The 24,231-nt window shown below is 42.4% G+C and overlaps 2 protein-coding genes and 4 non-coding genes across 6 annotated transcripts; all 6 read right to left on the bottom strand.

The window, feature by feature from the left end:
- Positions 1–111: 111 nt before the first annotated feature.
- rps3 (ribosomal protein S3) lies at positions 112–5,570 on the bottom strand. The gene is made up of 7 exons (XM_040184873.2): positions 5,433–5,570; positions 4,061–4,191; positions 3,332–3,425; positions 2,718–2,812; positions 921–1,108; positions 588–789; positions 112–188 (listed from the first exon to the last, which is right to left on the bottom strand). The coding sequence occupies exons 1-6, from the start codon at positions 5,460–5,462 to the stop codon at positions 590–592; spliced, it is 738 nt and encodes a 245-aa protein (XP_040040807.1). The 5' UTR covers positions 5,463–5,570; the 3' UTR covers positions 112–188; positions 588–589.
- Positions 262–410, bottom strand: LOC120830189 (small nucleolar RNA SNORD15). Its single transcript, XR_005713866.2, has one exon. It is a non-coding gene; the product is annotated as a small nucleolar RNA SNORD15 (small nucleolar RNA).
- Positions 1,285–1,433, bottom strand: LOC120830181 (small nucleolar RNA SNORD15). The gene has a single exon (XR_005713863.1). It is a non-coding gene; the product is annotated as a small nucleolar RNA SNORD15 (small nucleolar RNA).
- Positions 3,750–3,899, bottom strand: LOC120830199 (small nucleolar RNA SNORD15). Its single transcript, XR_005713872.1, has one exon. It is a non-coding gene; the product is annotated as a small nucleolar RNA SNORD15 (small nucleolar RNA).
- Positions 4,490–4,635, bottom strand: LOC120830204 (small nucleolar RNA SNORD15). The gene has a single exon (XR_005713873.1). It is a non-coding gene; the product is annotated as a small nucleolar RNA SNORD15 (small nucleolar RNA).
- An 8,341-nt stretch (positions 5,571–13,911) lies between the features above and the next one.
- On the bottom strand, positions 13,912–18,092 carry sb:cb81 (mRNA decay activator protein ZFP36L1). Its single transcript, XM_040187862.2, has 2 exons — positions 17,741–18,092; positions 13,912–17,104 (listed from the first exon to the last, which is right to left on the bottom strand). The coding sequence occupies exons 1-2, from the start codon at positions 17,792–17,794 to the stop codon at positions 15,866–15,868; spliced, it is 1,293 nt and encodes a 430-aa protein (XP_040043796.2). The 5' UTR covers positions 17,795–18,092; the 3' UTR covers positions 13,912–15,865.
- Positions 18,093–24,231: the final 6,139 nt, after the last annotated feature.

Consider the following 24,231-nt stretch of genomic DNA (forward strand, 5'->3'; position numbering starts at 1 on the left):
AATCAATTGTGTAGTTTCAGAGTAAAATGCTAATTCGACTATGCAAAATCAGTTTAATGAAACTTCAGCGTGCTTTTTAATTCTGTAACAAAGAGACCACAACATGGCAAGTGTATTTTCCAGAATTTATTGTTTTTGTACACAAATGTCTGAGGGTCTTGCTTCCATCTGGTGGCACACTTTAAAACCTGCAAGACAAAAAAAAGTCAGAATTCAAAAGTATATTTGACACTCCAAAGTCAACATTTGCGCTGCTTCAAGCCTTCTCAGACAAATGCCTCAATGTCTTCAATCAAAAGGGACTCCCTGCTCTGAGGGACTGGAGCGGAACCACAGAACGTGAATCTGGACCAGAACCCTCAGAACCAGTCTGAGCCCCGTTCCGACTCGTCATCGTCTCATCACTGAAGGGACTTAAAGTTGCGTTGCGCGTTGTTCCGATAGACCTCAGTAATGGCTCGGTACGACTAGGTCTTTCTTATTATAGTTCTGATGGTTCACATTTTATTTACTAACAATGAAAACACTGCTCAGTGAGATTTATAGCACCATGAGCAGAGCATGCTGCTTACGGGATCATCTCTTACCCTTACGCAGTGGGTACAGGTGTTCCTTGGGGCATGGGGGGAGCCTCTGGCTTGGCCCCCTTCTGCTCAGATGTGGGGGTGGTGGGCAGCTGCTCCTCCTTGGGCTCCACAATGCTGACGTGGTCGGGCAGGGGCTTCTTGGGGCCAATCTTACCGCTGGGGTCCCATGGCAGCATGATTTTAACCTTGATGCCGAGCACACCTAAGTAGGAGCACAGAACAAACATGTTAGGGCACAAACACAGCCAACGTAGAAGCACCAAACAAACAAAGTCGCGGGGGGGGGGGGGGGGGGGGGGGGGTGTCCTGTGGCCCTGGTGGAGCAGTACTCACCTTGTCTCAGCAGGACGTGGCGGACGGCTGTGTCGACGTAGTAGTTGACTGGGTCTCCGCTGTGGATCATCAGGCCGTCCACAAACTTCATGGACTTGGCCCTCTGACCCCTCAGCTTGCCGGACACCACGACCTCGCAGCCCTTAGCGCCGCTCTCCATGATGAACCTCAGAACACCATAGCACGCCCTGAGAAGAGTCAACAGTGATGTCACTGCATGTACAGACTGCTTCTTTCAAGCTCATCCTGTAAAAGCAGGTGGTCATGAAGCACCAGTCTGAGTACAACTCCGCATCATCAATACTCAAATCCCTTTACCACCACGTTTCATTCAGCGGGGACATTGCGTTTGTGCTGCTTCAACCCTTCTCAGACAAATGCCTCAATGTCTTCAATCAAAAGGGACTCCCTGCTCTGAGGGACTAGAGCAGAACCACAGAACGTGAATCTGGACCAGAACCCTCAGAAGCAGTCTGAGCCCCGTTCCGACTCGTCATCGTATCATCACTGAAGGGACCAAGACAGAGAACCTAAATGGACTTTCCCCCGACAGCAGCCCCACTGGAAGGTCTTTGAAGAGAATTAAATAACCACAGGCCTAGACTCCGATGTGGCCACATGAAGCTGCTTTGGTTCAGTAAATGTCTGCTTCTAGGTCAAGACCGCTCTCATACCATTATTTGGGCGGCGGAGGTGTAATTCACAAGTCACACCTTTTCCATGTTGAGCCAGTTTTATTTAATCATTTGTTGCTCAAATGGATTTAACTTTGACTAAAGTTTAGTTTTTTGCTTTCTGACATTACAATTCTTTACTAAGTTGTAAACGTGAGCCCTATTTTATGGGTACATATTGGTACAAGAAAAAACAATGTTATACATAAGTTGCATCATTGCGCTTTTTATATATATATATATATATAAAAAAAAAACCTTCATTAACTTTCGAGAAAAGCCAAAGCAACCGATTATAGTCACTGACTAGTAACATTTGATATGTTAAAGAGACCTGATGCAGCAATAAGAAATATTGTAAATCTTTCTAAAGGTTACTACGGCTGAAACCACAAATGATGAAATAGATTATTAAAAGTGTTGGCAACAAATTTCATTGGTTCGTTGTATTGTGTGATTATTACGTCACTCAATGAGTTGCAGAGATGTGTGGTGCAAAAAGCCAAGCTGACTCGGGAAAGAGCGCTATGGTGAGTCACATGACTCAGGCAGAAGTGTGATATTTGTGTGTGTTGTACTTGATGCCATTTTAAAGTAACCTCATAGCACTTTGTTATTTTTTAGCTGTATTTAGATGTGTATACATTTACTTAACTCTCACTACAATGATGGTAATCATTTAATGAATAAGCGTCACGTGAACATGGGGGTGCATTTTGAGTTCAGTGTAGAGAAGTCCTGAGGTTAAAATAAATCCTGTTAAATTTTCTGATTTGTAGTTTATTTTTTACAAATTATGTTCAAGGGGCAACCCGTTTGTGGACGTCCTGAAGTACGTTTGCAATGTGAATTTGCAGTTCTCTTTTAGAATAAAGGGTTGGACATTAAAGCTTTTTTTCCATCAGTCATCCATTATCAAAAATCCTTCGTTGCAGCCCTAACATACACCTTCAACATAAACAGATCCACCAAATCTAGTCTGTCCAGTGGTGCTCCGTTGGCTGGTTCAAGCGCCACATGTGTGCGGCAGACATATTAGCGCATGTGTTGGGACAGAACTGCGTCCTCCTGATACAACGGTAGGGTAAACACAAAGTTACAGGTATTATGCAACGCTTCTTACCTACGCACAGCCAGGCCTCCCAGCAGCTTGTAGCGGAGAGACTCTGCCTGAGCAATGGCACACAGCCCACGGGTGGCAACCTTCTCAGCATACAGCTAACAAGAGGGGAAAAGGGTCAGAACGTTAAACATCCTGAAAACGCAGCATTGCAGGTGAGCTTAAAAAGGGCCATTGGTGAGTACCAGTGTTTTCTTTCTTGATGACATGAATGTTGAACATCCACATGCTTGAGACTTAACATGCACATAAGATTACTGCTACTATGGAGAGGTTAATAGCTCTTTCAACCGCTCAGACAATTGCCCGTCTTCATGAGAACAGGACTTCCTGATCTGAGGAAATTGAGAACGTGGACCTGAACCGGTAACTCACAGAACTAGATTCCTGTTTTTCCCCCAATCATTGTATCATCACTGAAGGAAGGCCATTAAGAGGTTTATGCTTGGGACATGCATCACTGTGTTCTACAAATAATCTGCACACATCTTATTACATTAAAACTATTACACCAAGAAATCCAGAATAGTTAAAACCTTTAGTCCTACATGTTAGCTGGCAAGGTTGTAAATCATGGGGAAAACACTTCAGTGCTTTACTTGTTGCATGTTCCTTACCTCAACACTGCCCTCGGGGAAGCCAAACCTCTTCTGGACCACAGCGGTCAGCTCTCTGATCCGGCGGCCCTTCTCACCAAGAACATTCTGGGTCCTTAGAATAGGAAATTTAAGGATTAGATTAAATTCAGACGAAAAAAAACATGCACTGGAGCGAATATTAAAAGCAAAGTCGAGCTTCAGTGCCTATTGTGTGAAAAGGGGGAACAGTAGATGGGTTAATAGTCAAGGTGGAGTATATTAGGTGTGTATTATTCAGACAATGAAGCAATCTAAATTCCCTGAGTGCAAGTAAAGGTTACATTTTGAACGTTGGTCATACTTGAGCGTTATCTGTAGTTTAAAATGCAGGTTCTCTTCATTAAGTCTACCACCACGTTTCATTCAGCAGGGGACATTGCGTTTGTGCTGCTTCAACCCTTCTCAGACAAATGCCTCAATGTCTTCAACCAAAAAGGGACTCCCTGCTCTGAGGGACTGGAGCGGAACCACAGAACGTGAATCTGGACCAGAACCCTCAGAAGCAGTCTGAGCCCCGTTCCGACTCGTCATCGTATCATCACTGAAGGGACAATGGCCAAACGCACGGCTACGTACAACAGATGAAAGCTGGTACAGTGAACTCTATACCAGATACTTAGTGGCATTAAATGTTGCAATGGTTGATGACACACTTATTTATTATTTTTAAAACTCATGTATGATCAACATTCAAGGCCAGGCACTCACCTTGTAGCCAGGATGATGATCTCAGTCCTGGTCGGGGTCACACGCACCTCCACACCGGAGTAGCCATCCTCAGCAAGCTCGCGTGTCAGGAACTCGTTCAGCTCTGCCTTAAAGACACCGTCTGCGACGAACTACGGGAAGAAGACAGGGTCAACTCACCTACTGTCCAACGGAGGGGAAACACGGGACTTAATGCAGAGAATGTGTCCCCAGACGAGGAATCAAAAGACATGTAAACAGGACTCAACCTCAGACATGTTTATAGTTTATAACTCAAAGCAGATAATTTAATATTAGTAATTACTATAAATATATCATTGATATCCTAACTATATTCTACATGTATATATTGAATTAAACTATGAACTATGAACTATTAGAACAGGAGGTGTTTTGAGGTGCAACTCAATACGCAGTTTCTAGTTCGACCCTTCTCAGACAAATGCCTCTGTGTCTTCATGAGAAGAAGACTTCCTGGTCTGAGGAACTGGAGCCGAACCACAGGACGTGGACCTGAACCAGTAACCCACAGAACTGGAGCCTTATTCCGTCTCGTCATCGTATCATCACTGAAGGGAGGGAATTTAAGAGTTACGCTTGTGACCTAAATCGTTGTATTCTCACTATTTGAATACAGAAGCTGTTCAAGACAATAATGTCAGTTCTTTACAGTGTTGTGGATGAGAAACCTATTCGATCAATATTATAACCGCATTAAGTATCTGCGACAGCATCCCTGTAACCGGATAATATTAGCAGTTTTCTACATGCAAGTTCCATTAAATAGAACCACATCAGATGTTTAGGGATGTTCAGAAGTCTTGTTACGGTCACGTACAAAACTGCCGTCAGTCGCTAACAGGGATTCAAAGTTAACTCATTTACGATGTCCTGTCAGATGTCCCTCCGCATTTAGTGTCGTCAAACTGTATTTCGTATTTTCATCCAAACTGTATAGCGCTTAATCTAGAGGGCCGATTTAAATTGACTCGGAAACTAACGTTCTCTCACTAGCTGCCTGCTCCACATTATGAACCCATTCCGCTTAAGAGGAGACGTGGAGATATTCGCGGGGTTGGAGGTCTAATAAACATGTTTTCAACACAACCCGACGGAGTTTTAACAGAGGAAGGGGCTCGACTCGGTGGGTATCTGCTTGAAACTCGCAGCCGGCCGAGGCGGTAGGGAGCCATGCTAGCTCGCCCAATGAGGACGCGGGGGACAATCTGGATTAATCCTATCAGGACCGGAGGCTCACAAGTTCGACCGACACCGGGATGAACACTAAACGTTCATATCCTAGCCAAGGTCACCCCATTTATGTACAAACCCTCTGTCTGTGTGGGTAAAACGGAGATTATTTAGCGCTAACCTTCCTCTTCTTCGAGATTTGCACCGCCATCTTCCGAAAGGCCGTAGACAGGAAAGGACCACCAGCGGATACGGAAATGGCTTTATACAAACATGACGAACTTCCGGTGATGGTCTGTTCAAGAAGCCGCTGGGATTTGTAGTTCTAAATACGAAGCAAGCAAATTGATTCTATCTTTGATACCCGCGGGAAATGATTCATTTAGCCAGTATGTCTAAGAAAGTTGAACACATTTTGAATAGTTTTACATTCGTATTTAATATATTATTTATATATTTATAGTGATTTTGCTGCGTTGAGTGCATGAGTTTCTGCTTTCTTCATAATTGCAGCTGGAATGGTGAAATCTGTTGTTATTTGTGGATGTATTCTTTTAACTAGCAAATTAGCAAACAAACTGAAGCATTGGAGCCAAATGAAAATACATATTGATGAGATGAGTATCTGTCAAAGAAACGAACTTTCCATCGTGTAAGATTAACTTTTGGAGGTAGTCATGTTAGTAAGCTAATTAGTGTTATGAGAAGGCTATCTGCATGAACACCTATTGAAGTTGCTTGTGCATCAGGGAGGCACATAATAGGAACCAAGTGTTGCATGTAAAATTAAATTAATATACCAAAAGGGGGACAATGTGAAATAGCATTGATCATATAGTGGGATCTGTGATACATGTGATAACATTGAAAAATAAAACCAATAGTTTTAAGTTTTTTTTTTTTTAAGTCCTCCTTCCTTCCTGAAACGTTTGTATGTACCAAACTGGAGAGTGGCGTGTAAAAGATTGCCATTCATATGCAGTGCATATACTGTACTTTGATCAATGCAATTTTAAAGTCTTACAGAATGCCATAATAATTATTACTCTTGATGACTACATATTACGTTGTCATAGAGTAAAGCGTGGTTGAGCAACTGAGGAGTGAGACCGTGAATGTGCACAAAGAAGCCTAATGGGCCAATTGAAGAAGAGAAGAAATTACTGGTAAAGTGCATGATGAAATGTAAACAGTGTCACACACACGCACACACACACACACACACACACACACGTACTGAGATTACCTTACATTACATTGCATTCCTAGAGTGTAACCTTTTACAGAATCACTACTTTCTCATACCCACTTACCCCCCAAAAATCATCTTTTTCCAAAATTGTTGAAATATCTTTTCTCAATTGTCCCCTTTAATCTGAAACGTGTCCCCAAAACACACACATTTATGGCTGCCACTAAAATTGTTCTAGCACTTCAGATTTGTCAGGGCGTGACTGACTTTAAGGGGAACTGGGGAATTTTTAAAATCCCCAAAATATATTTTGGGAAAAAAATCCCAGCAGTGAAAACAGAAGGAAGTAAAAACAGGCACCAGATGATAGCTTGAACAGCCTCCATTAATTTATCATTTTAAAGTGGGACCCTTATTTACTAAGCACAACTTTAAAATCCAAAACGCATGTTATTAGAAAGTGCCTCCTTCAGAAGACCTACTTCTGAATCTCCAAACTGAATAGGATGATTACATTGGCCATATTACATTCAGAATATTCTTATATTCTGCATAATTGTGGATTATGTGAGCGCATGTGAATGTAGTCAGTGTCAGTCTTCCCTGCGCCCTTCCTGTGTGATGTGTCCCCATTAGTTTAGAAAGCATTGCATCAAAGAGGCCTTGTTTGTTCATCTTACCACAAGGAGTGCTGTAGAGCAAAGTCCAGATGAGAGGATCCCAGTGGCGATATGAGGCTTGACAAGAACGTGCAAGCTTGGGGTAAACCAATGTTGCAGCATTCGGAGTCTATTTAAGGACGCTGATGCTAAATTGAATGTCATACATTTTTAATTTAATGAGTAATTGGCTAAAGTGCTTCTTAGACGCGCTTTCTCCAGTTCTAAGAATCTTAAGCTTGCCCCAACGACAACATGTGCGTATGACAGGCAGGCAGGTGCAGGAAAAGCATACATTTTGTGTAGATATCATGTTGTACAACTATTACTGGGAACATTCCACATTTGAAAAACACAAATATTGATTTTTTCATAATTTAATATCTTATGGCCTCAAGGAGGGAATCTGGTCGAGGGACGCAGCCATCCAAGTGCCGATTCGGAGGACACATCTGATCTGTCCATGCGGCCCAGCATATCCCATCAAACAGTGGTGGTTTTGTCAGCCCTGTGAGCCTGATTATTAACTAAAAACCCATAAATAACTACAATTGTATTAAAAGTCCAGCTGGAACAAAGTGCTAAAAAAGATTAAGAATTCGACCAGCCACTGCTGCTGATCCATCCTGCCCTTTCTTCTAGTTTCCGTTTTCGTTCCTTTCCTGAGTGAGGTGTCCAGTCCGTCTCCTTCCTCTCCTCGTTTGCACCCCGCCTGCTCGTCCGCTGTCTTGCCGCCCTCTCGCTTGATTTCACTGTGGCTTCTCCTCCCCGTGGCTTCTTCTTCCCCTCTCATGCCGTGCTTAGTGTCCTTTATAGCAGCTGTGTTAATTAGAAAGGGGAGGTCCTTTCATTGTGTAATGCGGTTGGCCACGGCTCTCTGTAATTGATTAGTCCCTCCAGGTGCATGTAGTTTACTGAAAGGTGGGTTAATACGTAAAAATGTAACAAAACAAACCATGCTAAAATGTAAAAACAAGCCATGCTAAAATGCAAAACCAAACCATATAACAAACCAATAATTTACAGAAACCACAATGTCCCCCTGGTGACAGTTTCATTTATTCAGGATGAGGCAGGTGAGCCGACCGCAGAGAAAGCGGGAGCTCACTTTTAAAGACCACCAATGTTGGTCACGGAGTCCGACAAGGTTCTGTACTTGGACCGATTTTATTTAACCTCTATATGCTTCCTTTGGGCGATCTTATCAGGAAACACCGCATAAACTTCCATTGTTATGCAGACGATACTCAACTATATCTGTCGATCAAGCCAGAAGAGACGGACCAGCTAGTTAGACTTCAAGAATGTCTTGGAGACATCAAAACTTGGATGACCAGCAACTTCCTGATGCTAAACTCAGAAAAAGTTATCCTGTAGGGCCAAAGCGCCTTCGAAGCCAGCTGTCACGTGTTACAGTTTTTATGGATGGAATTGCTCTGGTACCCAGCAGCACCGTCAGGAATCTGGGAGTTCTCTTCGACCAGGATATGACCTTCAACTCGCATATAAAGAATACTTCAAGGACTGCCTATTTTCATCTACGTAACATATCAAAAATCAGGAACTTCCTGTCTCAAACTGATGCAGAAAAATTAGTTCATGCGTTTGTCACTTCCAGACTGGACTACTGTAATTCTTTGTTATCAGGCTGCTCTTAAAAATCTCTTAAGCCTCTCCAGTTGATTCTGAATGCTGCAGCACGTGTATTAACAAGAACTAGGAAAAGGGATCATATCACTCCTGTATTAACTTCTCTGCACTGTCTCCCTGTTAAATCAAGAATAGATTTTAAGGTACTTCTCCTCACCTACAAGGCACTTGCTGGTGAGGCACCGTCGTATCTTAAAGAGCTTGTAACACCTTATTGCCCTACAAGGCAGCTGCGCTCCATAGATGCTGGGTTACTTGTTGTTCCTATGGTTTTAAAAAGTAGGCTGGGGGCCAGAGCCTTCAGTTATTTATCAGTTATCAGAACCAGAACCAGAACCAGGTTCCACTTTCAGTCCCGGGGGCAGATTCGGTCAGCTCTTTTAAAGTAAAACTTAAAACTTTCCTCTTTGATTCTGCCTATAGTTAGGGCTGGCTCAGGTTAGTCCGGACCAGCCCTTAGTTAAGCTGCTATATTCTTAGACTGCCGGGGGACTTCTTAGGACACACCGAGCTCCTCTCTCACGGTCTCATTCTACCATAATTCACGTTTTATTAATGCACATGACTAATTCAGCTTCTTTCCGGGAGTTTTTTGTGCTTTTTCCCCTAGCAGGTCTCCGTAGATCGTAGTTCCTTCGGGACCCTGGTCCTGACACCTACCGTGGCCCTGCTGACGCCTGCTGCTGCCATCATCATCATCATCATCATTATTATTTTAGATATTAATCATATCACTGTACTCGTAAACCAACATTACCCTCTCCTAAAGTCTCTGTGCTCTCCCTCCCCACAGGCTTCTGTAGATGGTGGTTCTATCTGATGGTGATTGCCCCTGCAGTGGTCCTGCTGTGCGCCTGGCTTACTACTCACAATTATTTGAATCATTTCTGTCATAGGAATTGCATGTATTATAAATTGTTCATTCTGTACACATGGCATCCATTGTAGTCTGTCCATCCCGGGAGTGGGATCCCTCCTCTGACGTTCTCCCTAAGGATTCTTCCCTTTTTTTCCCTCTTGGAAGGCTTTTTTCATTTTTTGGGGAGTTTTTCCTGTGCCGATGGTGGGTTTCGGGACAGAGGATGTTGTATGTGTACAGACTGTAAAGCCCTCTGAGGCAAATTTGTAATTTGCGATTTTGGGCTATACAAAATAAAATTAATTGAATTGAATTGAATTAAATGTAACTTATGTAATAGAATTCACTGGAATTTATCCACTGATAGTGGAATAATGTTATTACATTACATCTTAGTTTCTAATGACGCTTAAGTGACATGACGTTGGTAACCAATGTTGGGTTTTTAAATACACATAAGACATGAAAAATAAATGCTCTTAGTTATAACTCCGTCATGCTTTATTGACTGTATTAATTAATTTCCTATGACTTACGATTGTAATACTATTCCCAGCTGAAAGTACATTGCTTAACCGATGTTGCTGGAGGACCCACCCCTGCGAATGCTGGGTCACACACAGCAGTCACACACACACACGCACAAACACACACGCACACACACACACGCACACACACACACACACACACACACACACACACACACACACACACACACACACGCACACAGAGTGGTAGTCACTAAAGCTTCCACTAGATGGCATCATGTCTCTACTCTCTTTCTCGAATTCTCATTAGTGCTCAACAGATGTACAGAATGTACTGGGCAATTACTTATTAGGAACAAAACAGATGTATGGCTAACATTCAAGTGAACATCTTTAATATTTATTTTAATTGTCAAATTGGAATGTAAGACTTTGTGTAACTTGCAGAACTTTGTGTTTGAAGGAAAAGGTAACTTTTACATTGTTGAAAAAGGTAGCAGGCTAAAATGATTTGTTTGCATCTACTCCTGGCGAAGTCTTTGTTTTCATCCCAGCAGGTAACAAGGGAGCCTTTCGGACAGCTCATTACCACCTGCCAGTAGACTGCTTGCTGAAATGACTTAATTCCCTGCTCCCACTGTCTAGCGTAGCAGTGAGCGCTGATGGTACTGGGTGTTGGTTTTTTCTGATGGCTGAGTTGAGTTTATAGCACATGACACTTATAATACAGTTTACATTACAGTTTATAAATTTGCTTCCAATTAAAGAGATCCCCCGTCCAGGTTTGTGTTACAAAGTGGATCTGTAGCTCTCGTGAGGCTTTAGCAGTCTCTATTAGACAAATCAAGCAGGCATTTTCCAAACATCTGTCTTTTAAGTGTTAAAGGACTTCTTTATTGATGAATCCTCAAGACACACTTGGAATTTGTTAGACATGACAACCACTCAATATAGTGTTATGTATGGAGAAATGACCTCTAAAATCACTGAACAACAAATATTAGCTTAATATCCAAATTTAAATATCTGACACAACAGTGGGTGGTGTGGTATTTGTCTTAAACCCCAGCAATGTCTACAGAGTTTAAACAGAAGCTGGTTAAAATGATCATGCACAATCAACATGGCATCTTATGTTACAGGCATCCCCAAAATAAGAACAAAATATATTTTTTCAAGGTTAGACAGAAAAAGTTTCGGAAGCAATCTACTAACTTAACATGAATGCAGCAAAGCGTATCTTATTCTGCACAGGCTAGATTATAGAGAGTTGTAAAAGTGTTTTTTAAACTCTCCCAACCCTTCACTTTCCCTCAAGGCTCAAACTCTAAAGACCCAATGCATCTTCTGAAGCCATATTATATGTTTTGGGGCGCACTGAATATTATGGCTGAACCTGAGCATGAGGTCGGTCACATTTTTAATCCAATTTAACCTCAACGCACCACTGCTGTTTGATATGTGGGGTTTTTGAGGACATTTGTAATTCATTTCAGATACCCCCCCCCACCCCCCCACAGCCTTCTTTAGGCTTCTCCTCAAACCCATCCGTTCCCTCTTCAACTAGGCGTTAATCAGTAATTTTTTCCCTTTCTCTGGAAGCCCTGACACAAATCCTTTACTGCCGCCAAACTCTTCCAAATAATGTCTCACACACACACACACACACACACACACACACACACACAGGGAAACTTCCCCCCACCCTCTCTCCCAGGATGATTCCAGGCCATTCCCATTGAGCTGCATTAGCATACAGATGTTCGACTGAAAAGGGAAAACAGGGAGACACAAAGAGGCCCGCATGACCAGGAGGGGAGGGAGGGGTCGAGGGGCTGCACAGTGATGGCCCTTGGCCTTTTTAAGGTTTTACAGACACACACACACACACACACACACACACACACACACACACACACACACACACACACACACACACACATTCATGCACAACCACAGACACACACACACACACATTCATGCACAACCACACACACACACACACACACACACACACACACACATTCATGCACAACCACAGACACACACACACACACACACAACACACACACACACACATATACATACAAACACGGGTATTGAATGGTAAGTAGCCATGGGGGTTGTGGGAGTCTACGCCTGCTTCACTTTACTGTTATTCATTTACTAGAGGGAAATCCTTAGCCTGCCCAAAGCTGAATGCCAACACACACACACACACACACACACACACACACACACACACACACACACACACACACACACACACACACGCACAGAGCCCCAACTGCCTACTTTGCTTGTGCACTAAGGCATGATGCACACACACATACATTAAAATACACTTTTTTTTATTGAATCACACTTAATGAAACCACAAAAACTGTATAAATATGAGATGAGGATCAAAAGTCAGTGTTGATTTATCCGTCCCGTAACTCCCCTAATTATTTCAAAGCAAGATCCTTTCCTAAACCTGACAAAGTACTGTATAAACTGTATAAACCGCAATTGCTTGGTGCTTCCTCGTGTTGCTGGACTTTCTGTAAGATCTCATATGAACCGTTGTATGAGAATACCTTGCAACAGCAGATAAAATGTGCTCCACCCCCAACAGCACCATTAAACTTGCGGTTTACACACACACACACACACACACACACCACACACACACACACACACACACACACACACACACACACACACACACACACACACTAGAGCACTGGGGACGACGTCAACTTCTGCTCCACTTTGTGTGAATAGATGGAAATCAGTCACAAGTATCTCTGTGCCCCATTGTGTGCTGGGAAGTCTTTGTTCGAGCATCTGTTGCCCAAACATTCTCCTCAGTGTCACTCACTCTAAATTGGTCTGTTCAGACGAGTTGCAACAAAACTCACTCCTCCTTCCCGACCAACCCACCTACACACACACACGCACGCACACACACACGCACACACGCACACACACACACAGAGGGCAGGGCCGGGTGATTCCCTGAACGCAAGTAAGAAAAAGAATTAATCTTTGTCCCCTTTGTACTTCATTGAGACCTAGAGGATCGTAAAAGCCCGAGAAGCAGTGGCAGCAGTTTAGAATGAGGCTCGTGGGAACGCAAAAAGCCACATTTGTGTCACTCCATCATGTTAACTGCAAAGGTGTCTGGATGTCTAAAGCCATTACAAGGAATCCGAAACCAGAAACCAGAAACCAGAAACCAGAAACCAGAAACCAGAAACCAGAAATCAGAAAAAAGAATGTTGATTTCGGTAGTTTGTTGCAGTCAGGACAGGTCAAAATACAAAAGATATTCTCATTCAAAACCAGTAATATTACTAGGAATTATTTAATTCTGAGACTCACACCTGTGATGTTGCTGTATCCTCTCATATCCTTTTTAAACAGAGCTATTTTGCCCAAACTAGTCAGAGAACATCACCTTCTCTGACTGCTTAGCTCAGCTCATCATCTAAGCTAAGGAATATGTTTTTATGAGAGTTAGCGCAAGGGGACTAATGTTATGGTGATGTGATGATACAACTGAAGACAAACTTTATTAGTGCGGTTTATGTGGATCACCATTAGAGCTCTCGGACAATCTTTTATCTACCTATGTTGCATGCTATTTTCATTAAGTTAAGTTTTTGTTTAACCCAAGTCAAGAATGATCTAATATAATTATGTACTATAATCTTCAGAGAACTGTCTGAAAGCATCCACGATTTACAGTAATCAAATAACTCAACTCTTTCTGTGCACTATAAAACTAAAATGACAACGGTTTAATGAGAAACAAGACAGCCAGGCACTCACTTTTCAAAGACTTTTATTTTGAAATAAAAGGGGACAAATATATTAAGATAAAGAGCTAGGATATCAACATAACTCGTGGAATGTAAACAATAAATGCACTATAAATTATTGTTGTAAATTATGTAAAAGAAAACAAAAAAGAAAATAAGATATCAAACACCACAATAAGGTTTCGCTTCGAAAAACAAAAAAATAAATAAGGCTTTAAGTTAACAAAAGTTACAAAAAAAAACGGCTTGCTGCCGGTTCAAGCGAACAATAAACTACAAGAAGCATCTCCGGACTCCTTGGAGCAGGTTGAGTTGACTTCACGACACAAAACAAGCAATGCCGACATTGCCTGTTTCATTCAAACTCGCTTGATTTCATTCGGAGAGTTAGCGAGCTAACCAGCTGGCTGGCGTGCAACAGTAGTCAGCCAATAAACACATTTTCATCGAGGCAACTCAGAATCATAAAAGTCAACAATAAACAAAGGTCACCTGTCAACAAGTAGATGGCGCCCAGGGATCTCCACACACCAGGACCACAAGGCTGTAGTTCAGCAGTCCCAATGAAAGGAACGTGTGCAATGGAATATGGAATTCTCCAACATACACATTTCTTTTGATAGCTGCGTAAAACACCCCCGTATCCCCAGCATTTTGCTTTACATTTAGATAACAGCACTTAACAAAAAGGTTATTACAGTCAGAGATTGGAGGCTTCATGGAGAGGAGAGGAGACTCGCCGGATGCTCACAATGACAGCAGGCAGGCCGGTGGCTCTGCAGGGGACCAACTCGTGGAGCTGCTGTCTGTGTGAGAACTCAGCAAGTCCTGATTTCTGCCAGGCCTGATAGCCAATAAGGCAACATAAGTACATATAGAATGCCAAAAATGTTTCTCTTTCTCCTTTTCCCTCTCCTGTCCGCGAGCCTTCTTAAAGCTGCTAGATAGCGTCAAAAACAAGCAGATATCAGACATCATGAATGCATAAGTAAAGCATAATTTCTCGGGTATATGAAACAATGCATACAAATAACCACAAACTCAACAAAAAAGCAATAAATAAGTCTTCGAAAGTGTGAAGGTTTAACAACAGTCATCATAACCCTGTGGTTAAAGACTAACAGTTAACAGTTCTAGTGGGTTAGGGGGAACTCTAACATCAACTTTGGTAACTAGAGAGAGTCAGTGGGTCGCTTACACTTCTTTTTGCTGAAATGAGGTTCAGCTGAATCCTTGACAAGCAGTAAAAATGGCTGACAAATACAATCACGTGGCTACAACCATTCAACCAATTGATAACTCAATCAGTGACAGCATACAGTTAAAAGAGGCTGGTTTGACACATTTGGAAAGCCTCAATACAACTGGAGAAGAGCTGCTAGCGTCACTATAAACTGTAAGGAGTACAAATAAGATCTGTTAAAAAACAACATGGCTATATTAAAAATACAATGTGGATAGCGCATACCAGTCATACATACGGCAAACAGCATTCATCTCATAATCCTTGTCAATTCAGGGCAAAGGAAAACTCTCACATGGAACTGACCCACCCAGTAGGAATAACATATGGGCGTCAATGCCAAGCTCCACAAAGTACACTCAAAATACTCTCTAAAATGGGTATACAACAGTATACAGCAGTAACAATGGCAAACAATTTCATAAAAACAACAATTCAAAAAATAAAAAAACAAAAAACCAGTCAGCTAAAAGTGGACAAACACTGAGCAGCGCTACAACTGCTTGGATGAGGAATGCAATATGCACAAAGTTGGGTATGTTTACCTGGCTGGATTTAGGGAGGAGCTGAATAACTAATGCTTTAATCCTTTGTGACAGGTATCTTAAATTGTTTGTGGACCGGAAAGAAGAGCCGACACCAGTACCTCGTCACATCAACTTAACAACTAGACCGCTTACGCCCTGGGGAAATCCAGCCCTACAGCAAAACTCTTCCCTACTCGTCTGTGACAGACAGCCGGCTGAAGATGGGCAGGCGACGGCCCTCGAAGCTCGGCGACTCTGTGCCGCTGGAGGAAGAGCTGAGCGAGCAGGAGGAGGTGTAGCCTTCCTCAGAGAGGGAGTCTGCCGACGAGCAGCGTTGGAGGCCGGCCAGGCCGCTCAGGGAGACCGGCAGTTGCTGGGGGAGGTGGTACGCCAGGTTCGGGTTTTTGGATGGGAAAGCGGACGAACACCTGGTGCCGACAGAATCCTTAATGGCGTAGAACCGCAGAGCCGAATCGCCGCCGTCGTCGGTCAAGGCGGGGATTCCGGAGAAAGGGTAGGGACAATGCTTTAGGGCCCCCGGCTCGGGGAAGAGAGGGGAAAGGAGCTCCGGGCTCCCCGTGGAGGACGGAGGAGGGGAGACGGAAGAGGCCCGGGTGAAGAGGAACGAGGAAGGCTGCAACTCCTCAACTGGTTGGAAAGTCTGCATAGAGGAGGAGAAGCCTGCAAAGCTGAGGCTGTGCCGCAGGAGAGGAGGCCTCATCTTCTGCGGAGGCGCGCCAGCAATGCTGTTGCCGAGGACCTCGTCGGCGTTGTGGATGAAGTGGCAGCGGGCCCCGTACGGGCAGAAGCCTATCGTGTGGAATGTGCGGCACGGCTCCGTCTTGTACTTGGGGTGCCTGCTGAGCCCCCTCATCTCATCCATGCCGTGGGCGAACTGGCACTTGGCGCCGTACTTGCAGGTCCCGCTCTCTTCGAAGGTGCGGCAGAGCTCGGTCTTGTACCGGGTAGAGATGTGAGGCGAGGGGGCAAGGGGCCTGGAGGTCGAGGGGGACACGAGGGAGGAGAAGGAGGCGTTGCTGAGGGAGAAGCCTGGCGGCGGGAGCAGCACTTTCGGGGACACGTTAGCCATCTGGTCGTCTCTGCCTACTGAGCCGCTGACGTTGCCCTCGATCATGCTGACCGAGCGGTCGACCCTGAAGGGAATGTGGCTGAGTGTGGAGCGAGGAAGCTGACTTTCTCCGCTCCACCCCTGGCTGGGGGCCACGTTGAGGCCCCAGCCGGCTGCCGCGTCAGTCACCTCAGAGTTGCTGCTGCTGCTGCTGCTGCTGTTGTTAAACTTGGAGTTAGGGAGGGTCACGGGGCACAGAGAATGGCGACGCTGGAAGCCCAGGACTCTCTGACTGTGCTGCGTCCGTTGCGGCTGTGAGCCGATTGACGAGCCATCTGTTGCCTCCAGGCCACGGAAATTCTGTCACACAAAAGGAGAGAGGAGAAGAATAGATGTGAGCTTTCTGCATTCCTGGAGCGCTGGAGCGAGACTGGCAGGGCCAAGTTGAGCTGAAAGGAGATTTTAAAGCTCCAACTGAAGCAACTACACTGTGTTTTAATGTTGAGAATGCAAAAAATGAGGCCTCAAAGAAGGTTTCTTTCCAGTTCCATGTAATAATAAAATGAAAAGTTTTAGATTTTGTTGAAATGGTGTGCAACTGTATGCACAAAAACAAAACTCCATCGATATCTATGAAGTATTTTATTGTGTTATAGTTTCAGCTATTATGTTTCAGTTTGTTCTTCACAGATAAGGAAAGAAAACAACTTATTTTTTTAACCAAAATATAAATGTTCTAAACTTTTCTCTGACGTCTCAAACTTGGTGTTGACAAATCCTACAAAAAAATAAAAAATTAAATGAATGATTTAAAAATGTTTATTGTTAAAACAATTAAATCATTTATTGCATGATTAATGAGGCCACAGGTTGAATAAAACCTGTCCACTTAATTAGCTCATAGTCAATTCACTAAATGTATACTTTTTAAATTGAGAGCCATCGGATCTACCTATTTGTGCACAAAATGTTGAAATGGTCTTTGGTTGCACTCACCTTAAAGAATTCCTCATCCAGTTCCAAGAAAGGCGTTAGAAAGTCGGAGGGCATGGTTTACTCCGCCGTCCTAGCCGGATGAAGGAGCCGGTGACTGGAGAGGCTGGGGAGGATGAAAAGTTCTCTCGTCTTGGCTCTCCTACGGTTGAGAAGCTGCTGGTCCCAAGTGTTTTTTGTAAAAGGGGATAGAAATGAAGGAGAAGTCAGATCCGTTGAAAAGGAGACAAGAACGTGGGAGAGAGAGAGAGCAACGTGACCCCCTTGGAGGAAAGTTCCTCGGCCATCTGTTGGCATCCGCTTAAATAGTTGGGGAAACCCAACCGTATACACCCACCCCCTGCCTGTGTTGCTCAGGGGGCAGGGCAGGGAGTGTGTGTTAATGTGTGTTTGTGTTGGGGGGGGTGGGGTGGGGGACACTCCATTGTAATAGTGTGCTGGGGGGCAGGGTGGACACAGAAAGAAGAGGAGGGAGTTGAATGAAGCCACTTTTCTACCCATTCATTACCAAATCCTTAAAGATGCATTCTTTTTACTTTATTTTTTACCCGTCGTCCCCCCACTTTGTTTAAGATCGATACAGCAAAGGAGATGATGACCAGGATTCCACATACCAAAAAACAATCATCGCCATTGGTGGAGTTAAAATCATACATAAAAAACAGCAAATTGGTTAAACGTGTATTTGACATCAAAAGCGACTCTTCTTTACATGTATGTTTATTCCTCCAGATGTTTTCATCTGCACTGCGTTCAACCCTGATAAAGTGAGTGAATAACATGCTCTACAGAGGAAGAAATGTGCAACCTGATCAAAACATAATGACTTTTCGTCATATGGATTTGTGTCATCACTTTAAGGCAAGACCCTACAAGCAAGACCTTGTGTTTTATGCACTGTGGGATTTGGTTCCGTTTGGCGTCCATATCTTGTCTCCTTTTAGACTATTGGAAAGAAAACAGCCTAAATACTCATTACAGTCTTTATGCCTCCACTGTGTCTACTTGCGTTTCTTGTAGATTTCTCTTAAATTCACAAAACGTTAGGATAAGATAACGCTTCATATGCTTATTATTTATCACTAAAATTTCGGATTTAGATTTCAGTTTTACGATACATATCTTTAATGTTTTATCTGAGTGAGCTTTTCTCAGACTGTTGGCCAGAACAAATCTACACTTAAGTATCACATACATACACTAAATGTAACAGTCTCATTCCTATCTATTCATAATGAAGGTATTTCAATGAGAGGTTTGTTCATCATAGCGTGTCCATATTCTATTCCCGAAAACATGGCAACAACGTATTTTAAAAAAGCTATTCCAGACTGATGGAAGGATAAAAGAGATATCTGAAAATCTCTCTGGAAAAAAGTTTTGACTGCGATGTCAACAAAAGGAAACAAGAAGTTATCCAAAGGAGGTTTGATGGTGGTATCTATTAGTTAAAAGGTTTACCTTATCTCCCTTTGGTGTCTTCACTCTAAGACATCCCATTTAAAGAATTAAACAAAAGGTAGTCCAACTGGATGCAATAAGGTCTCTGTACAAACACCAGTTTTACTATTCTGTTCAAGCATTGTTTTTTCACACTTCATTGAGTCTCTACTCAATAGAAAAGTTAAATTGTGTCCAGTAACAGCACAAAATCTGGAACAAGAGTTACTGTTTTCTCAGATGTGACACAGACGCAAACCATTTGGTTCCAACTTGGAATCCTTTTTGTGTGTCTCTTTTCTTCCGTATCACATTCATTCCGTGCAATGGTTCCCTCACTCACTCATGGCAATTGGAAACTCCAAAATGCCCAAAGGTGTAAAAGGAGTGTGAATGTGTTAGACTGATGGACTGTTGAAGGTACCCCTCCCAGCTTTGTGAGGTGAGCTTTAGTTCTTCAACATTTTTCATTTTCAGAGATGCCTTCAAGGTACAACGCATACAAGGATGAATATGTACAATACATTGTAATGGGACACAAGTTGTTGTTGCTGTCTATTAAACTGCACTATTTACCTTTGTTTCTTGCAAACACAACTCCACTTACTCTATAACGATGTCCATACTTCTGTCATAATTACAATATTTATACATTTTACAGTGGAAAAGTAAATGATAATGAAGTAGAAAAAAAATCAAGGAAATATGAATATATAGAATATAGAAAATATTAAGCATATCTTTTGAGATTGAATTATTTAAAACTTCACCGCTTCATCTTTAACGGTCACGGCCTCCCATGTATGTGGGATAAGAACAAGTTCTGACATTTCGCTCAGTGGCATTTCACCCACTCCCACAGGGGTAGCGTCTTCATCCTCACGGTTTGCCATTTCAAAGCCGGTTGTTGTGTTCAAATGCAAATCGAGGTCAGTAAGCACGGTTCAAAGCTAGTTGCGAGACCAAACCGGCTCTCAGCAACAAAAGTCAGCCACAACAACTTAAAGGTATCGCCTTTTGGAGACTTATAGGTATTTCATTAATTCAGTTCCACCATTTTGGATCAAAGGTATGAGTGAACACAATTAAAGAATGTATACTGGATGCATGAAGCAAAAGTCAAGAGAAGAAACGCTACAGCCTGGGATTTCTTATGTAAACCGTCTCACTATCTACCATGTTGAATATCCACTGTCAAACCAGCCCTTAATGATGTTGAAATGCATAACCACTATTAAGCGATAGCAGTGGCGGCTGGTGGAAAATGTTCTAGATGGGACAATCAAATCAATTTTAGAAAATATTTAACTGCGTTAAAATCCGTGCTCGTCACCATCTCCAGAATTCTCCACGCCTGCCAATACCCTTGACTAGAATATGCGAGCCTAAGGCAAAACCAATGTTGCCCCAAGGTGAGTCTATTTAATGATGCTGATTGGCGAAATTGTACGTCACACATTTTTCTAAACAGCAATTGGCTAAAGTGCTTCTTAGATCTGCCTTCTGTGGGCAATCTTAAGACGCATGAAGACAGGACGTGCAGAGTACATTCCATATTTCAAAAAAACAAATATTTACATCTTTTCTTTGTGCTCAAGGAGGGGCGCTTTTAGCTTAGATGGATTGTTCTTTTACAAAAAGAGTGTGTGTACAAAATCTGCGTTAATATATAAACGGGTAACTGGTCATTGTTGCTTAGACTCTAATGTTTCGAACAATGTGAAGCATTATTATATTTGTTTGAGTATAGAATACTTTGGTCTAGTCTCAGTTTCGAACAAAAAACGGTGATGATCAGGCCAAAAAGGTTGAACTGTAATGTCAAGTGTCATATTTGTATGCAAACCACAATAAGACTTTTATTACCTAAAACCGTGTTACTGTGTCGTACCAGCCTGAGATCCAAGCTCCACCCTCGTCTCCACCCAAACCACTGCTAACTGAAATGCCACGTGACATTTCAAGTTCAAATACAATGATGGGACAATGTAGCTATAAGAAATATTTCTTTCTTTCCCTAAACCTGATCGGAGCTTTATAAAAAATGCCTTCCTTTCATAATCTACATACTGATGCAGAAGGAATTAAAATTGATTTACCAACAAAAAAATGGCTGGCTCGTGATTTCATTGCGTGGAACCTGTTCACAGAACATTAAAATGAAAAATAATTCCTGTGTGTTGTAGAGGGCTGTGTATCAAAATGTAATGTTTGACAGCTGACCCAATTTATGACCATGTCTGCAACCATTAAAGGCAAAAGTCTTTCTTGTTCATATTCTCCATCCTGTTTCCTGTTTACTCTGTTTCACTGCTAAGGTATTAATTAAATACTTTTTAGTCGGTTAATTCTAAACAACAGTTTAGTTAACACTTTTTTTTAAAATTAAAGGTTTTGAAAAAGTTTTCAATGAACCACAATTATTTAAAAATGCACAATTCTGCCTACTTCTGAAGTGCATTGACGTTGATGTTTACTTACACACTAACATTCACACTACGGGGGCACCATGAGTGCAGAGAATGCACGTTTGCATGTAAATGTGAATATTATCAGAGGTTAATTTATTATGTCGCTTATGTGAAATACAGATGCTGTTTGTATCTAAACACTTGTACTCTGCCACCTACCAACTCACACGCACACACACATCGCAAAGCTACAGACAGTTATGTTGGTTGTGTAAGAGCAGTTGCTGTGTCACTAGACCTGACCACAACAACAGAGAAACCGAGAGAGAGAGAGAGAGAGAGAGAGAGAGAGAGAGAGAGAGAGAGAGAGAGAGAGAGAGAGGGGTAACAGATAAATGTGTATGATCGATTAGATAAAATAGGAGAGGGAAAAGAGGGGATGGGGGGAGTGTGATTTGAAATTTGTGTACTTTAACAGTTTTAAATTACTCAAATAATAGTGTGGACAGATAGAAATTTGTTGAGGAAGCAAACTGTAAAAAAAAGGGCATGGTGGAAATAAAAAAACCAAATAGAAAGACATAACGACAGTCCGCCTGTTACCAAACCGACTGCCCACAGGGAGGAAACCACACGGGATTACAGTTATTTAACCCCAAACACACACACACACACACACACACACACACACACACACACACACACACACACACACACACACACACACACACACACACACACACACACACACATATACATATACCGCAGTAACGTATCAGTGAGGCGTTGTGATAAGAAATGTCTGTTGCATGTTTTACAGTTTGTCTCTGCAAAAATTATCCATCAGTCATTCCAGACACCGCTGTATACTGTTGATCTACTTCTTCATTTGTGGAGTTTGGATAAATATTTTCTCAGCTGCGTTACCTGTTCAATCACACCGATGGCGGCTTACTTGACAAATTCTATTTGAGTTGAAATTAAGAACAGATTCTTCTTTTTCCCTCTGCAAACGTGCCCACACAATGGGGATTTGATCGCATCTTGTCAACACTTGTCACCAAGGTCAAGGGTGACCTGTGCGACTGGCTGGTTTCAGAACTAAAAGGAGAGGCAATTGTTTGTACTTTTTTAAACCCTTATTTTCTTCTATAAAATAAGCGCAAACCGGAACCTTTCCCCAGGTTTTGAAACTAATAGAAAACAGGCGATAGTCTCCTCTCCCTTTGCAGGTATACGTGTATGCCTTGCTGCGTAAACTGTGCAGCGGTTACGTATTATTTATTTCTTGAAGAGGTACATTTACTGTTTCTGTCAACGAACTCTTGCTGCACCGAGGAGCGCATATAAACAGCTGTTTCTTGTCACATCTCAGTGTATTCGATTTCTGTTCTCACAAAACCCCAGTCGTGGATCATCGGGACGACTGACAGACTGATTACCTAATTCTATTCAGTTTTTATCGAATTTGAATGAGGGTGGATTTGTCGATCAGCGAGATAAAGTGACTTTGTTGTCTGGAGTCTTGTGCTTTGAAGAGAGTGTACTACATGCATGTTTTGTAGATTGATGGATTATAATTATTATCCAAATCCCTGTTGATTTGGTCAGGTTTCCATCATTGCTGGCTGGAGCTGGCGCTAATAAATGCAAAGTGATTTGTCCAGGGGAATGAATGTTGATTGGAACCTTTCGCAATGAAGACAAAAGCCAGACGTTAGAGGCTTTGTTAGGGGAGTTTCTGTGCAGTATGAAACTGGCGTACATATCACTTCATTCTATCTTTTCATTGTTTCCAACTGTGCTTTGGTAGGCTCAATACAAAAACCACAGCCATGACAACATCTGAAATGTCCCTGCAGTGTCCAGACAGAGACTCAATGCAAAAGACAAAGAACCAGTATTATCTCTTTGAAACGAATAGCTGCTCTTACGTGTAACGTGTTACGTGTCAAACGTGTAAAATGGTAAAAAAAGTTTTCCCTGATTCAGACAAACAACCAAATTACTCTTCACTCTTCGGATGGGACGAATATAAAGAAGGCAATACACCTGGTTTAGTTTAAAAGGATTTACATAGAAATACATCCTCCACCACCACTGCTCAATGCTTTGAATTTATTATTTTTATTTATGGGCTTTCGCCCCTCCCCCCGTCGGACAGTTATTTTGTTGTGTTTTTCTGCCATATCTTCAAAACCGTACAAGTCCGTAAAATAAAAAAGCCATGCCAAATGCCAAAGCCAAATGATTCTTAGAGGCACCTTTTCTGGCTTTTTCAGCAAAAAGTGTAAAAAAGAGCTGATTTATACCATCTCCCAACATTTAATAATAACTCAAACATTAAACTTAAAACCCTTGAACCACATGACAAAGGGTTATGAATCCCATTAAATAAACTACACCTGCAAACCGAACCGTGTCACTCCTTCGTCCTCTCATGCCTGACGAGGACAGACCGGACACTAGCGTTCGCAACAGCACCGGCTGCAGTTATAGTTAGTTAGCACGCTCCTTATCGATATCCCTGCAGCACAACACATTGAGGTATTATTGACAAAACACTGTGACCTGTTGTCAATGTTTGAATGTTTTAAACTAAGGCTCTGGCCGGATTATCCACATTGCACCATCATGACTGAG

Source organism: Gasterosteus aculeatus, chromosome 1 (genome assembly GCF_964276395.1).
Source record: "Gasterosteus aculeatus chromosome 1, fGasAcu3.hap1.1, whole genome shotgun sequence".
Taxonomy (NCBI): Eukaryota; Metazoa; Chordata; class Actinopteri; order Perciformes; family Gasterosteidae; genus Gasterosteus; species Gasterosteus aculeatus.

Bases quoted from the DNA above. Each gene is read 5' to 3' on its own strand.
- rps3 (XM_040184873.2), bottom strand. From the start codon at position 5,462: ATGGCGGTGCAAATCTCGAAGAAGAGGAAG. The intron at 3,426-4,060 runs GTGAGTGCCTGG...TCCTATTCTAAG, and splicing joins ATCATCATCCTGGCTACAAG to GACCCAGAATGTTCTTGGTG. The intron at 790-920 runs GTGAGTACTGCT...GCTCCTACTTAG, and splicing joins CCACGTCCTGCTGAGACAAG to GTGTGCTCGGCATCAAGGTT.
- sb:cb81 (XM_040187862.2), bottom strand. From the start codon at position 17,794: ATGCCCTCCGACTTTCTAACGCCTTTCTTGGAACTGGATGAGGAATTC. The intron at 17,105-17,740 runs GTGAGTGCAACC...TTTGTGTGACAG, and splicing joins TGGATGAGGAATTCTTTAAG to AATTTCCGTGGCCTGGAGGC.